A 16,782-nucleotide genomic window follows, 5' to 3' on the forward strand; every position below is an offset into this window, starting at 1 on the left:
CCTATTTCCTTTAAGAAAATAATGGTCATTTTTACAATACTTTTCAGCTTTTGAAGTTTAGAGACAGCATGAACAAAGAGCCAAATAGTCTCCAACCTGTTGCTGAAGCTTCAAAAGCTGCTGCTGTTTCTCTTGCAGCACCTGTAGCTGTTGCTCGGCTGAAGCCATTGCATGAGAGAGAGACTGCAAAGCTACCTGGGCTGCTGAACTCAGGGCTGTCGAGGCTTCCCCAACTGTCCCAGATGATAGTCCACCTACTGCAGGAGTAACCCCGAAGGAACTCACTGGCATAAGACAAGGGAAAAACAAAACAAAGACACCAGGATGAAGAAAAGGCCCATAGAGGTACATGATCAAAGTACAATATTTAACATTAAGACTATATTCAGTGTACAACTAACAAAAAAAAAAAAAAGGTTGGGATGTCATTCAGTGACAGAGCATTTGCCTGACAGACACAAAGACCTAGGTTCAATCACCAGTATCACCATATACATATGAACATTACAACGTGGTGATATCAATATTGATACTCAAGTTCTGAGTGGGTCCTAGAAGGAATCCCAAATCAAAGACTTTGAGTTGTTTACTTCTCAGTTCATATGTATTTCTGGTATAGAAGAAATGTGTTCATGATCAAAAAAACTCAATCTTATATAGTATAAAAATTGAACACTCTCAGTCCTCAAAAAAGCTTCCCTACTTAGTGGGCATGGTACACATGCCTTCAAGCCCATCACTCAGAGTAGAAGGATCTATGAGCTCCAGGACAGCCAGGGTCACATAGTAAGATGCTGTCTCAAAAAAGAAAAATGAAAAGTTCCCCACAAGAATCATGTTAAATTTTAAGGATATTAATGACACAGAAAAAAGATGGTTAACTGTTCTTTTAAAGAAAACTCTTTTATTTCTTGTGTAAATAAGTGTTTTCCCTGCATGTATGTCTGTGCGCCATGTGTATGCCTGGTGTTAAAGAGGTCAGAAGAGTCCCCAGAAATGAATTTATACAGTTATAAAACACCATATACATACGCTGAACTGAACTTTGGACCTTTAGAAGAGCAAAATGTACTCTTAATGGCTGGGCCACCTCTCCAGCCTTAATTTCCTTATTATAATCTAGAGAATAGACAGAGATAAGGACCACAGAGGAAAAAAAAATAAAAATAAAAAAATATATATAAAACCTTATTTTCTACCTCTAGCTTACTAGAACAAATGGAGAAATGTATGTCTTACACATACTCAAATCTAGTCCAAAGTGCTTACTCATAAACATTCTCACCGGTAAAAGCAAACTTTGTTGACTATTGAAGATAATTCATCAATACATTATAAATGAATGCTTTTCCATTTTGTATTTATAAAACATTTAAAATTTTTCATGTAAAAACTTAATTTTATAATTTATTCTAGCATTAAATAAAAGGCCAGTCAAATAAAGTACTAACATTTTAATATTTGTATTATTACATGCCTTTACAAAAAAGTTTGACTGGGGAAAGGTTAACTACTGTAATGATAGCACATTCTGTATACATTACTAAATTACATTCTTCTATCTATCTGTCTGTCTATCTATCTATCTATCTCAATCAATCTACCTACCTATTTAATATTTTTGTTTTTCTAACTGCAGGATTCTTCTTCATAGCCTGGGCAGTCTTGGAAATCTGTCCGCGGACTGCACTGACTTTGAACACAGCCTCCTGAGTGCTGGAGTAAAGACATGCCAAGCCTAGCACCTAAACAACATTCTTGTTAAATTATCACAGTAACCGTAAACTAACTGCATGAGGCAAACGGCCTGATTCAGATCTTTAGTTGAGGAAACAATGACATAGAGTTGCTAAGCTTACAGTGGTAGAACCTGGTTTAGTACCAGCACCACTATAAACATGTGACTTCTACAAACTATTCAATCTTCAAAACAGTACGTGTTAATTAAGCAGATTATTAGTTGCGACTGTATTTTTATGTGTATAAGATACTGTTATCTTCTCAATTATAGATAATGAATATAAAGTGAGAAAGTAAAGTTACTCATTAGTCTACTCCAAAAAATGAGGCAACTCAGATAATCTGGCAATATCTATCAAAAGCTATGTTTGTAAAGAACAAATTATATGCAGAGACTACCTATGAAGAAGAAAAATAGTTCCACTGATGCTTTGCAGGAGAGGATAAACCAGAGATTGAAAAAAGTTTTTCAGACAATATTTTGTCATTAAATTTTTTTGAGCTGTATGAGTACTTTAACTTACTATCTATAAAGTCACCTACCATATGTATTCCTAGTGTCAATGGAAGCTAAAAGAAAATGTCAGATACCCCAGAACTTTATAGTTCCAGACAGTAGTGAGCCATCAGGTAGGTGCTGGAAACCAAACAAGGGTCCTCTAATGCAGGAGCAGCTCTTACCCCTGAGCCGTCTCAATGTCTCAATAATTTTACATTTTTAACCTCTTCAAAACATTACTAATTCAAACATAAACTTTTATTTCTTTGTTTTGTTTTTTGAGACAGAATTTCTTTGTGTACCCTTGGTGGTACTAGACTCACTTTGTAGACCAGGCTGGCCTCGAACTCACAGTGATCCACCTGCCTTTGCCTCCCTGAGTACTGAGATTATAGGCATGTGACTCTGCGGTCGGCTTCAAACATGAACTTTTTAAAAATTCATACCTAATTTCATGACAGGTTACAAAAAAAGACCATGGTTTCTAAGTTAAGAGGTTTTTGTAAGCTTTTTGAAATGACTACAGTGTAAGAAAACAAGCAATTTTGACCTTACTAGAACCTCAATTCATTAATATGTATTTTAAAATCTGAAGTTTCATCCCTCACATTACTTAACTTAATTTAGTGGCTATTTCCACAATGAAAAGGTACAACACAAAATTTGAAGGACAATATACTAAAATGAACTTCTAGTCTTCTAAAACTCTATCCCTTCTATAGGCAAAATCCAAAATTATAAACTTCTATGACTTCTCCTGGAAACCACGTTTTTGATGAAGTTTTAAAATTTTGATTCTTTGGCAAGACTGGACTTACTCTAGATTCTTGAGCACACTCAGCAAGTGCTCTCCCATGGAGCTAAACCTTGGCCTGTTAATTTAATGAAGAGGCTGAAATGGTACCTGCTTAAATAAGTTTGTGAGTAAAATCAGTTCAAGATACTATTCAAGTCCTACAAAGGAAATGCAGACTTGGGCCAAAGTACAAATGTTCTTTACAATAAAAACTTTAAATCTTTGTGCCAAATTAGAATTATTAACATACACTAATCCTAAAATGTAAGGGGAGGGCCCAGAATGGTTTTTAAAGAATTCTAAACATTTGCATGTCTTACAGATTTGTTAAGTGAAGCTGTTTCATCAATACCAATATATACCACACCCACACAGTGTTCCCTATTTCATCATTCCAACACTTGCAAGCCCTCACTAAGACAGGCTCTTATTATAGAGCCCAAGCTGTACTCAGTATCCAGTGAGCATGGGCAGGTAAAACCCAAACAAAACTACTACTGCCTTTAAGTGTAACAAGAAACATCAGCATATCAAAATCATAAACGAAACTGGCCACCTTCTAATGGTTGAAAATAGCTATGGAAATATGTACTCTACCTTACTCTTCCTTCTATTTTCATTTTGGTTGATATTTCCCATTATAAATTTTTCTTAAAATGCATTCACATAAAAACAAAAGGATATAAGGGAGTGCTTACTGGGTAATAGCGGAAAAACAAAAACAAAAACATGAACTTACCTTGAATAAAAAAACTATTCATTGTATTGCCTCCAAACATCCCTGTCAAGCATAGGTCTTTTACTTACCATGCAAGAGAGGTCTAAAATTTACATACATATTATATGCTTGAATTTAAATAACTCCATATCATTTTTGTATATTACTGCACAAAAAAATGTAATAAAAGAAGGTATATACCAGTAAACGTACTTGCATCATCCCTTTCTATTCTGGTTCCATCACTAGTAGACACACAAGTAAAGTGCAGGGGTTCAACCTCTAAGAGTCCAGTGAGAGATGTAAAACTTCCCTCAGCAGCTGTGCAGCTACTGACTTTTCCATTTCCTAGTACAGAAAGAAAAATCTCATAATTAATGAAAATAATCTACAAAAGATATGAAGTAGCAATAATCATGACTATTACATCAAATTTAATTACCACAAAATGCACAATCCTCATACGCTACTTCAACAAAGAACACATTAAGAAAACCCATAAACAGAGAAACTAGCTTCCTTCATACAAAAACAGAGCTGAATGAAAGCAAGTTGGTAGGATTCACAGTAATAAGAAACTTACAGCATGTATCAAACTAAATCTTTTGAGCAATGAAACTACCCTGAATTGCAGTAATAATTTATTGATTGTAACAAAACACCAATTATTATTCAACTGGATCATGACTTGTTTCTAATTTTGAAAATAGCTTCTTTGTTTTAATATTTGTACACTTCACTATAAAGGATCTGTAACTCTGCACTTCCAAAAAACTCAAAATTCTGAAACTTTTGACCACTAATGTGACAGACATATATTTCATATTTTGGATTTTCAAACTGTATATATTCAACCTGTAGTCCTTGTATAGTTTTTTTGTTTCTGTTTTTGAAAAGGGACAAAGAAATTTGAAATATTAAATCAAATTGTTTTAACAGTTCATAGGAATTATGGTCAAGTACTAAAACAAAACAAAACAAAACAAAACAAAAAACCATTAGTGTTCTGAAGACAAAAATGGGAGTAGCTACAATAGAGATTGTAACTTAAACTTAGTATCCAACATTTAAAAAGATGAACTTATTAATAAAGAACTAATCGTGTTTTATTCACTTAATAAAAAATAGTCAGTACCTGAAAGAACATCAGATAAATCAATTTCATCTGACTGGACACCAATGCTGCTATTGTATACATTTTTACAAGAAGAACCACTCATCTCCAAGTCAAAAAGGACTGGATCAAAGGGGGAGCTGTATAATCCATATCTGAAACAAGAATAACTTACTTGTCAAACATTTAATTAAAAAATTAGCCATTTAGTTTCCAAAGCAGGTTGACTAAAAGGGGCATCAAATTCACTGAACATAAGCGAAAACTACATTCCAAAATGTTATCCAGAGAGTTAATAAAAATGATTCAAATAAGCTGGCAGACAATGTTATCAACAGCATGAGGTATGGAAGGGAAAAATCAAAACAAAAAAATAAGCACTCCTTTCTCCCACTCCATCACTGCAATGACAACAGAGAGAATAAACATTTTAAGGAAAATTTCATCAAAATTAGGATTTATTACTAACCATATCAGAAAAGCAGTATTCTAAATAAAGGAATGCCCAATTTTAAAATCTGAGGACTAAGGGCTGGAAAAATAGCTTAGTGGTTGGGGCACTTTGTTGCTGCTACAGAATGCCAGTGCTTCACTCCCAGAGCCACATGATAGCTCTTAACCATTCATACTTCCAGGCCCGAGTTAGCTACCACCCTCTACTGGCATCTACAGGAACCAGTTATGCATGTGGTGCATACACGTAAATGTAGGCTAAACACTCATACATGTAAAAGAAAATAAAATCCTAAAAAATAAAATAAAATAAAATAAAAAATGAAAGGCTAAAGACCAGCCAGGCATAGTGGTGCACACCTTTGATCCCAGCATGCAAGAGGTAGGCCAATGCCTGAGTTTCCAGGCCAGGCTGGTCTACACAGAGAAAACCTGTCTTAAGGCGGAGAAAAAAACTGAAGATCAAAATTTTTTTTAAATCTAGTCTTTTGTTCTTTCACTATGGTGAGATTTTTAAAAGACAACTGGCAGACAAAATAATTTCAGGTAAAAGCAACAAGTGATTAACATAGTTAAACTTATAAAGTTAAACCATGAACAAATAACATAAAATGCCTATTAAGTTAGCAAACAGAAGTATCTTTAAATGTTAAATACAATTAGGGCCAGAAAAACAGCTCAACAGTTAAGAGCTCTGGCAATACTTCAAGGGGATGTGGGTTCAATGCCCAGCACCCAAATAGCAGCTCACAACTGTATGTAACTCCAGTCCCAGGGGATCCAAAACATTTTTCTAGCCTTTACAAGCATTGCATGCATGTGTGCACAGACATATTACACAGAAAAAAAAAAAATCCACAGACACAAAATAAAAAGTATAATTAGCTCTCTGAATAAACATTTGTACAATGTCACTAATGGCTCAAGGGAATAGTTCTAGAAAAAGCATGGGAAGGGAACCTTAGACTAGTGACATTTAGACAAATATTTAGCACAAACTCAATATACTTTTTAAAGAATTGTAAAGAACTGTCTTAGGCATACCTAGCAATCAACAGTTCTGCAATCACTGTTCAGACTTTTAAGATGTTAAATATACCTTGTTTGCAGCAAAGCCTCCAGTGGTGTCAGCCTGTCCTGCAACTGTCGGGACACAGCAGTGAGTAAAGCTGCACAAGCCGTACTGCATCCAGCCAAGTCTTCATCCTTAACATAATTCAGCAGTACAAAATACCAATAGACAGACCCTAGGAACAACAAAACCGTGCCTTTAGCGCCTTCTTTTCTAGTATGCAAAACTTCAATTTACACATTTATAAATACAGCTACCTTTGTCAGAAAGATTATCTCCTTGTTCTGGAAAGATAAACTTTAACAATTTAGAAAGAACACAAAGAGTTCTGAACAGTAATTCTATAAACAGCATCCTGAGAAGGTCTTAAACCAAGAATTTCAGGCTTGGTAAAAGAGCACAGCAGGAATGCGCACTTGCCAGCAAGCCCAACAAAGTGAGTTCAATCCCCAGGATCAAAACCCTGTCTTCTTCACCTCCACATGTTGACTGTAGCATGCCTGCCCGACTATCCACAAATACAGAAGTGTTTTCCTAGAGAACGTATAATTTTTCAGGAGGTACATTAACCAAACTTGATGTTAAACGCTTATCAAGCCATGCTTGTGGTGCATGCATCCTTTAGTCCCAGCACTCAGGAGGCAGAGGCAAGTGAGACTCTGAGTTACAGGATAGGCTGATCTACAGAGTGAGTTCCAGGACAGCCAGAACTACAGAAAGAAACCGTGTTTCAAAAAATAAAAGCAAAACAAAGAATATAAGAATCAGGCAAGATGAAGCATTTAATCCCAGCACTCAGGAGATAAAGGCAGACAGATCTGAGGGCCAGCCCGGTATACGGAGCAATTCTAGAATAACAATGGTCACATGAAGACACCTGCTCAAAAACAAACAAACAAACAAAACAGTATATTAATGTGAGAAAGAATATTTGTGAATAGCCACAAAAACAGAGACTGAAAGGGCCCAATCAACCTCCCTAAAGTACTGCTCCTCCACACAAAATTTTTCTAACCACTCGATGGCAGTGAACGTCAGGCCGTGCACTTCAGCAAATGAATGGGAGCAGCACTCTAAACTGCCAGTTACATACGACCAAGGAATAAGAAGACCGAGCACATTAAACGCCTTAGTAAAGAAATGTTAGTGCTAATTACATGCCAGAACGTAAGCAACCTACTGCTAAAAGCAACTGGTATGACAGAGCAGAAGTTTTTGCAGAGAGCAAAAACCTTTGGGGGTCACATATCAGAAATCTTACAAATCGAGTATTTACATTATGATTCAAACAATAGCAAAAATTGTAGCTATGAAGTAGTAATGAAATAGTTTTATGGTTGGGGGGTGCCACAACACGAGGAACTATATTAAAAAATAAAAGCATTTAGGAATGTTGAGATTAATACTTTTAGTCAAATTATATTCCGGGTAAATATAAGCAGTCTAAGATAATGAAAATCGGAATTATTAACCAAGCAACTTTGAGAAATTTTTCTCTGGTTTACTACAAAACTCAAATCCCTGTGAAATATATGAATGAGTTGACTACTTTTAAAACAGAAGAGTATTCCTGTAATCTTTGCAGCTGGGAAATGGGAGCACTAAGGCTAAAAGTTTAAGGTGAGCCTCAGCTACACAAAAAGCCTGAGCTACAAGAGACTGTCCCAAATTTAGATAAGCAAATAAACAAATGTATTAACTAGAACATTACAAAAAACTACGAGAAATGTCTATATAGCTCAACTGGCTTCTCTTACATAGAACCTAGGTTTGGTTCCCAGTATCCTTATGACAGCCCACAATTCCATGCATGACTCTATCCCCTCCTGGTCTCATAGGACAATATACTTTACTTAAATGCAGGCAAACACTCACATAAAATAAAAACAGATATATCTCTACAAACATACATACGCTCACATACACATGCGCGCTCACATACAGATTAAAAGGCTAAATTGATATTTCTTCACAATAACGGCAAAAGACAAAAGTCTCTATTACCTTATACATGTACTATTGGGGGGATAGCTTTGCAAATCCCTATTTGATTAACTACAATTATTCCTGAAAAGCATTTCTATGAAATCCTCATATGACCCTTTATGGAACTCAGCTTGCCATAGTCAGACTCAGTAACACATAATATATGCGCACGTGCATATTACCTATGACATCTCCCTAGCATTTTTGGCATTACAGCCTCTGACATATGATCTACTGTCAGTAAACAACTGAACAATTCAATAATTTTAATGTTGCATAAAAAATGTGAAGATGATCTAAAATTTACTGTGCCTCTTAGTTAGTGCTGGTAATTATTATTTTTTAAGCTGCATTTATTTACTGTGTTTCTATGTATGTGCTTGTGGATGCAAATGGCACAGTACAAGTGCAGAGATGAGAGAGAGAAAGAGAGAGAAAGAGTGTGTGTGTATGTGTGTGTTGCGTTTCGGGGCACATGAAGAAATAAGGGCATAACCTCAGTTACTTCCCTCCTTCCAACAAGCCACTAGGTACAGCAGCAAGCACCCTGACCCACAGAGCCATCTCACTTAGTCCTATTATTAAACGGAATAAGTATGTGTACAACAAGTTACTAACCTCTCAAGAAATGCATATAAGGTAGATCAATGGCTCAGTCAGTATAGTATCTAATATGTAATCAGGGAGACCTGAATTCAAGCTCTAAGAACACCTAATTTTAAAAGGGCATGATGCCATGTTGGGAAGATATAGACAGGAGGATCCTTGGGACTCAAGAGAGGTAATTCTGCCCCTTGCTGGCTGCAACATTAGATGACCTAGCTGGGGTAGAACCGGAGAGGCCCTCCACTCAATGGTGGTGTGGATACAGGAGAGTCAGGAGAGACAGAGGGCTAACCAGCTCAAATCACTCTCAGGCCCAGATCCAGGGCTTTGAGATGGCCCACCCCAACGTCTACCACATCTATAAACTGCTGGAGCACATGCAGGGGGCCAGTCCTACAGTTCCCAAACTACCGGATCTCCATGACACAGGGGAACAAAAGGATATGTGAGGAGTCCCAGTGATGTCCCAGATTTAATAGTTTTGTAGAAGCCAGGGGACTCAAATCAGAAAAATTACTCATTTGCAAGAAAAGATACACTATGACACACACAGCTTCAAAAAAAGAGATCATCATCATCATCTCCTTTTTCTCCTCCTACTCCTTTTTCAGGTGAGGTTGCAAGGGCAGAGGGCAGAACTCGTAGATGAGTGGGATTGTGGTGCATGATGTAAAATTCAGAAAGAATCACTAAAAAGTTAAAAGGAAAAAGAAAAAAGCAAGGTGGACAATATTTTCCCCCAAGGCAGGATTTCCCGTGTAGCCTTGGCTGTCCTGGAACTCAATCTGTCAGAGATATGCCTCTTTCTGTCTCCCAAGCACTGGGATTAAAGGCATGCACCACTGCAGGGCAGTGGACAACAGTTTTGAGGAATTATACCTAAGATTCTCTGATGTTCCCCCAAATGCACCTGCACAGACAGGTGCACCTACACACACAAACACACCCGATGAACAAAAGATGTACTAATAATATAAACTACAGAAAAATATAGCATAAAAACAAATTGACTGTTAAATTATTCACTATAAATATTCATTAGTAAAGTAATTTTACATACCACCAGTTGCTGCTGCTGGTAAAAAGCACATATTATCAAGTAAAGCCTTCAATAGAACTGATCCAAATCCAGGCTGACAGGGGTCACATTTGCCATTACTGAAAAATTATTTATTAAGAAAGAAAAAATTTAAATACATTAAATTTAAATTCAACCCTAAATTTGGCATAGTAGTTAAAAATATTATTTAAAAAAAAAAAAAGGGAGCCAAGGCACCAAGAGTTTTCTCCCAGGTTAGACCAAATAAGCAGATGCCACTACTCTTAAATACGCCCCTGATGGTTAGGTGTCCGTTTTTATAGCTGCATAATGTTAGAAGACTCAGCAAGACTGTTAAGTAACAAAGATCAAACAATGGACAATCAAGCTGTAAGAATTAATTAATCCTCACAAAGCAATCAAACCTATCAGACTTATATAACATTGCATTTTAACCTGTGAACACCAAAAACTTCTTTAGGACCTAACAGACATCAACTTTTGAAAAGTTATTCATGCATTTGATGAGAATCAAATCCCATTACAAACAAGTTATGAGCACCAAATCACAGATAAAATTTCAAAGTATGCTTTCAAATAAAAAACACACCAACCTAATGCACAGGGCTAGAAATCTGGCACATTTATGGGCAATACTTCGTCCTGCCTCAAAGAAGCAAACACGTACAATGTCTGAGAGACATTTTCGTGTTTTTGAAAGTAGGCATTCATTTCCTTCCTTTGAGCTGCAAAATAAGAGCAGACAGACTCAGTGTGGACTCTGAATCCTAACAGCCAAAGGACAAACATTAAGGAAAGCAAAATCCTAATTATTAACCTGCCAGGTCCATTTGAATGAACTCCAGCTAACCAGCAGAGAGCATCTAACACAAGACTCTGAGCATGTTCTGTGACCTGAGCGTCATCTGATCTTCTGCACAGAGTGTTAAGAAGCTTCTCATGAAATTCTGAAAACTGTAACATGGCACAACGCTGAACCCTAAAAAGAGAAAATATAAATCCATTACAATGTATTTGCATGAGTGAAAACAGGAGGGTTATATAGTGTTTCATTTAAAATTATGAATATTAAAAATAAAGCTTTCAGCCAGGTGCAGTGGCATGTGCCTGTAATCTCATCACTTGGGGAGGCAGAGGCAGACGGTTCTGTGAGTTAAAAGCCAGTCTGGTCTACAAACAAGTCCAAGAGAGCCATGAGTACACAAAGAAACCCTGTGTCAAAAAAACAAAATAAGTAAAACAAATAAATAAATCTTTCAGGACGGGGGTGTGGTGCAGTAGCAGAAGACTTACAGCATATTTAAGGCCCTAACAATGCAAAAGAAGAAAATAAAAATGTTTTTTTTTTATATATTCTTACGTGCTACACAGAATTTATATTCTCATTTTTAAAAAAAAGTTTACAATAATGTGTTCTAACAGAGAATACTGTGTCCTTAAATCGTCTCTTACATTTCTTACCTATTCAGCATACAGTAAGTAATATATAAAAACGAGGAAGGCAACAATTAAGGAAATCAATAATATCCTTAGCAACTGGAAAATGAGAATAGGGAATGAGAAGGCAAACCAATACTTCCAGATGAAAGAAGTTCAATCATGTCTTTATTTACCCTTTTATTGTCAAAGAAGCAGGATTGCCATATTTGGTGAGGCACATCTTAACTGATAGGATATAGGAATTAAGAGGCAGGAGAATCAATTCAATGTCAGCCCAGAAGTACCTGAGACCTGTTTCAAAACAACAAACAGAAAAAAGCAGAACAGACTAATGAAATGTGATTACCTTTCCTTAGGAATTGAAGTCTTCTTAAATCTCCGAATGGTGACAGAGACCTCTTGAAGTAAGTCACAACCACGAAGATTTTCAGATTTGCGAGTGCCTCCTGCGTTTTCATTTTTCACATTAGATGATTTTTCCTAAATAATTTACGAAAACCAAAAGAAACAAAATATAAATTAAAAAATAAGATGTCAAATACCAGATTAAATTTAATGCCTACTTTCTCACAAAATTTTAATAGGAAAAACATACAGGCAACATTTTTAAAGCCCAATAATAAAAAATTATACAGCCAATTTTTGAGTCCAATCCCAAGCTACAGAACTCTAACAAATACAGAGGCATCTGCTTGGCTTACCATCTCCTGCTTAACCTAACTCAAAATTACTTTGATAATCTCCTTGAAAAACTGGAAGACCTATGCAAACACAAGGTTATGGGTGCTACTGATACTGTTATTCTTAAGAATAATAATGATAAAGAAATAAAACCCAAGTTCAAAAATTTTCCTCTCAGACAAGGATGAAGAACCTGCACACCTGCGAAAGATTAGCCATGAAGAACTGGCTCACTGAACTCAAGCTGCAACCGGATGAAGTAACTCCGATGCAGACAACCCGAGTTTGTCTTGCTATTATCAACCTGGCTTCACCTGTAAGTGGCACCAGGCACTAACAAAAAAATCACTTGAAATGGATCCCAACTCCAATGAGGAGACTCTCAAGGCCCTGGCTGACAGATTCAAACTGACAAAAGGAGATGTTGAGATTTGGTTCCTTTTTCGAAGGAACAAGATGAACCGCAAGCAGTTGCCCAAGGCCAACAGGGCAAAGCTGAAGAATAGTACATACACGTCTGAGAAGATTCATCCTCCTGATCCTCCAAAACAAAATGGCCAAGTTCCACTGCTCACCAAGGTGGACAACCAGGCAGAACTCCAAGGAATCCTCCCATTAACAACAACCCCCAGCTCCCTAGAACTTTGGAAGCCTTGGAAAGGCTCACACTCTTTTGGCTACCAAAGCAGAGACAGCATGTCACAGGATTTCTGACCCTCTAGAGTAAGCTCTTTTTGTTAAATGTTTTCCAACAAACATTTGGAGGAGGGGGCTATTGGGTTTTTTCATCTATCAATGATAGATTAATAACAAAGCTTATAGTTCATAGAAAAAGAAAGAAAAAAATAACCACGAGGATCTAGGCTGTCTCTAAAATTATTTCGCAGCAACCTTCTAAACTGGTCAAAAGAACAAAAAGGACCTGATTTTAAAGAAAAATACCTTCTAAAAATATTCCCTATTGAACATAGTTTATAAAAGCTAATTCTTAACCCAAAGTTAATTGAAAACATTCTCTTAATTATAACTGTATCTATTCTGAAATGACTACAAGAAAAATTAGAAATAGACACAGCATCAAAATATTAAGCAAGAAAAGCAAACCTTCCAACAAAACTCGGCCACAGTCAAGTCCTGTTCAAAATCAGGTCCATACCTTGCCTGCTGCCACCTTTGCCAAGAGAGAAGCCAGTGAGTAGCCCTTGTGACCCTGGTGTTTCAGAGATGGAAGTCTCACAACAGGACGCATACCACTGCTGCACATTTCATCTGCTCCTCTTTCATTCACTGCTTTGACATGGATTAAAAACGAACGGTACTTCCCTCCTGCCATACCTGGAGGAGTGAAGAGATGAAAAACTTACTGCCAATTTTCATCATCACGTAGGGCAGAAATTCCAATTTATACCATCTGATTACATAATGGAACAACATTGACATGACAGCAAAAAAACTTTTTAAGAGTCTCAAAAAATTCTGACAACAGAATTAATCTGACATATCTCTTCCAGTGATGTTATTTAAATGTCAAAAATTTTATAAAGAACAGAAAAACACACAAAAAGTAAACTGTCTATAAGGGACTACTGTCAACAAATGACTATGATAGTATGTGATCTATGATCTATCCACCCTTCCTTTTTAAATGATTGTTTTTTATCTATTAATTATGTACATGCGTTTGTGTGTGTGTCTGAGTATGTCCCTATGCATGTATGTTCGGTGTTTTGAGGACAGAGGGTGTTGGAGGCTCTGGAATGGGAGTTACAGGCAGTTAGGAGCTGCCTGACATAGTGCTGGTATTGAATCCAGGTCTCTTAACCACTGAGCCATCTTTACACACCTTATCTAACTTCATATATGTCTATGCATATATATGCGTAAATACATATACAAAGCACTTTAATAGTTATACTTAAAAATCAAAGACAAGTTTTTACCTCAATTAAGAAAAACTTTTAAGAATTAAGAAGAAAAATCAGTTTTGATGTAACTACAGGTTTTGGGTAAGAAATGTGCCTCTTTCAGACATGAGACAAATACTTTCTTGTGGCTCAGTTCCATCTCACATATAATATTACCAACACCTTGGAGTTAACTAAAACTCCTGTAAATATGTATTTCAACAAGAAAGCACTCAACAGCTAATAGTCCAATATTGTAGTCTTCTAATGTGTTATAACTAAATTGAGATCACAGACCCCATTTATAATCTAAAATATGTTGCAAAAATATACTTAAATAAATACAACTAACTAAGAAACCATCAGACTACAGCTGCAGCAGGTACTAAATTTTTTAGTAGCTGTTAACTAACTATACCTGTTATTTCTACTTCCCTGCCTGCCTCTATTGTTGGACTATACTATACTTGTTGTTTTTCGCTAACCCCAGGAGTTCCAATGCTGTTACAGGTTCAGATATGACTATCTATCACAATCTTGTATTTCAAACTTTTATCTTTTTTAAGATTTATCTATCTATTTATTTATTATTTATTTATGCAGCATTCTGCCTGCACGAATGCTTACACACTAGAAGAGGGCACCAGATCTCATTATAGATGGTTGTGAGCCACCATGTGGTTGCTGGGAATTGAACTCAGGACCTTTGGAAGAACAGCCAGTGTTCTTAACCTCTGATCCCTATCTCCAGTCCCTGTTTCAAGCTTTTCTTTGACAATTCATACTTTTACTGTTCCATTAGAATTCTGTAATCACTGCTTCTATCATTTTAAAGATTAAGTGGGGCAGGTATGGTGGGGCATGCCTTTAATCCTAGCACTCAGGAGGTAGAGGCAGCTGGATGTCTAGAGTTCAGCTGGAGTTACAGGCCAGCCTGATTTACATAATGAACACTAGGAGAGTCAGGGCTATATAGAGACCCTGTCTCCTAAAAAAAGACCATGAGGTCATGGGGGACATATGGTTTTTAAAAAAAAAATACTGCTAAATACTTTTTCCTGAGAAATGCCATGTGACACATCCTTATAAAACGAATTTATACTCTAAGTAATATAAAACATTTGTTTTTCAGTACTACTACTTCCCAGAATGAACCCAAATATATCACAGGACCTCAAATCTTTGATGAACAAATGACATGAAGTACAATGGAACTTATAATAAATTTACCTTTATCTAGGGGTGTATATTTCAAAACCATCCACTGGATGGTGTATAGCCCTGTATAAACCATGCACTTTTCTAAAGCGCAAAACTGTGATGAGCTACATGACCCCATCTCAAAGACACACAAGACCCCAAAAACTTAGAGTCAGTTTCACATAAATAGGTACTTATGACAGGTGACAACCACACACATAGGAAGCTGCTGTAAGTTCTAATGAAAGTTCCAAACAAAACAGTATTTTTTGTGTGATCAATTATCAAAGCATGTTTTTAATACGCTGCTATTATTTATTCTGCTTTTATAAAATAAGTTACTTCACCTTTAACAAGTTTGGGACTTGTCAATGTCAACATCCCAGCATGACCTGACAGATCAAGACCACTAGCAAGCCATACTGGACCACACAGAATGTCTTCTTTATGATCCTCTAAAAATGGACATAACCTAAGACCTAAAAAGAAAAATACATATTTTTCTCTCAGTGTATTACTGGAAATCCAAGAAAGAGATGTCCATCCCATTTACAAATTTTACCACCACACAAAATACAATACATAGAATGAGTTCAAACAAATCATCACCATGCTAAGGACGTATAATCAATTATCTATGTTATGTGTTGTTTTTCATTCACATTTTATATTTTACCTTGATTTTGAAAAAAGGATCTACAGAATCACAACATGATTTCAAACTGCAAGCCATTAAAGACTAGAATGCAAGTATTAGTGCAGCAGTATTTGCAAAGGAAAGCTGAAAGTTACAGCACATCGCCAAAGCAAAATTATAGGTTACTTTCAAATCATACTCTTAAAACTGAGCTTTTGCAAGCCACAAGGAAGTCTTTTCAAAGAGGATTCGTGACCATCACTACTCCTTTACTGCCAGGGACAACAGCTCTGTGGTTGAACTCACACTGTGACTCCTCTACATCCATGTGGTGCATTTCTTCATTCAAATCAACCAGGGACGGGTTCCCATTTTGTTCCACTTCAATGTTAAGAGCTGGAGACAAAGGAAAGGTGATCTGCCTATCTACTGCTGTTTCTAGAGGATAAAAATATTAGTAAACTTAATTTCGCTTAGTAGCAATAACTTTTGTGCCTAAAAACTAAAACTTTCTGCTAGATTTTCACCATACTTCCTATACAATAGTTGTTGTCAAGAGAAGAATTAAACTCTGGTTTTATATACTTTCTCCTCTACAAATGGTAATAAAATATTTGCCTGAAGATGTAACTTGTTGGCAACTAAATTAAAAGTTCTTCCCTAAGCTGCACAGTACAAATACCAACAAAGTTTTAAAAATACCAACTGCCTAAGTTCTAGATTCATTAAATGAAAATGTCATGAAAATACAGACACAAACAAATACACACACACACACACACACCAACACACCCCTCACATAAGTATGCAAACACACACAAAAAAAATTCTGGTAAAGGAACATTTTCAGATTAGAATGTTTGTACCCTTAATGTT

The 16,782-nt window shown here is 36.3% G+C and overlaps 1 protein-coding gene across 12 annotated transcripts in view; it reads right to left on the reverse strand.

The window, feature by feature from the left end:
• Birc6 (baculoviral IAP repeat containing 6) overlaps positions 1 to 16,782 on the reverse strand; it is a 184,665-nt gene that overhangs the window by 103,044 nt on the left and 64,839 nt on the right. For 5 of the 12 annotated variants that reach the window (XR_009584594.1, XM_060364452.1, XM_060364437.1 and 2 more), the window contains exons 13-23: positions 16,213 to 16,344; positions 15,617 to 15,748; positions 13,322 to 13,500; positions 11,831 to 11,964; positions 10,862 to 11,023; positions 10,638 to 10,769; positions 10,045 to 10,142; positions 6,420 to 6,567; positions 4,889 to 5,022; positions 3,955 to 4,101; positions 97 to 284 (exon numbers count right to left, since the gene is read on the reverse strand). Coding sequence is in view for 11 of the 12 variants with exons in the window: in XM_060364452.1 (XP_060220435.1) it covers positions 97 to 284; positions 3,955 to 4,101; positions 4,889 to 5,022; positions 6,420 to 6,567; positions 10,045 to 10,142; positions 10,638 to 10,769; positions 10,862 to 11,023; positions 11,831 to 11,964; positions 13,322 to 13,500; positions 15,617 to 15,748; positions 16,213 to 16,344 (1,586 nt within the window). In the remaining variant the exon portion in view is untranslated. The remainder of the gene's footprint in view (positions 1 to 96; positions 285 to 3,954; positions 4,102 to 4,888; positions 5,023 to 6,419; positions 6,568 to 10,044; positions 10,143 to 10,637; positions 10,770 to 10,861; positions 11,024 to 11,830; positions 11,965 to 13,321; positions 13,501 to 15,616; positions 15,749 to 16,212; positions 16,345 to 16,782) is intronic. The other 7 variants (XM_060364456.1, XM_060364450.1, XM_060364460.1 and 4 more) reach the window with 6 other exon arrangements.

The sequence above is a fragment of the Meriones unguiculatus genome, chromosome 1 (genome assembly GCF_030254825.1).
Source record: "Meriones unguiculatus strain TT.TT164.6M chromosome 1, Bangor_MerUng_6.1, whole genome shotgun sequence".
Taxonomy (NCBI): Eukaryota; Metazoa; Chordata; class Mammalia; order Rodentia; family Muridae; genus Meriones; species Meriones unguiculatus.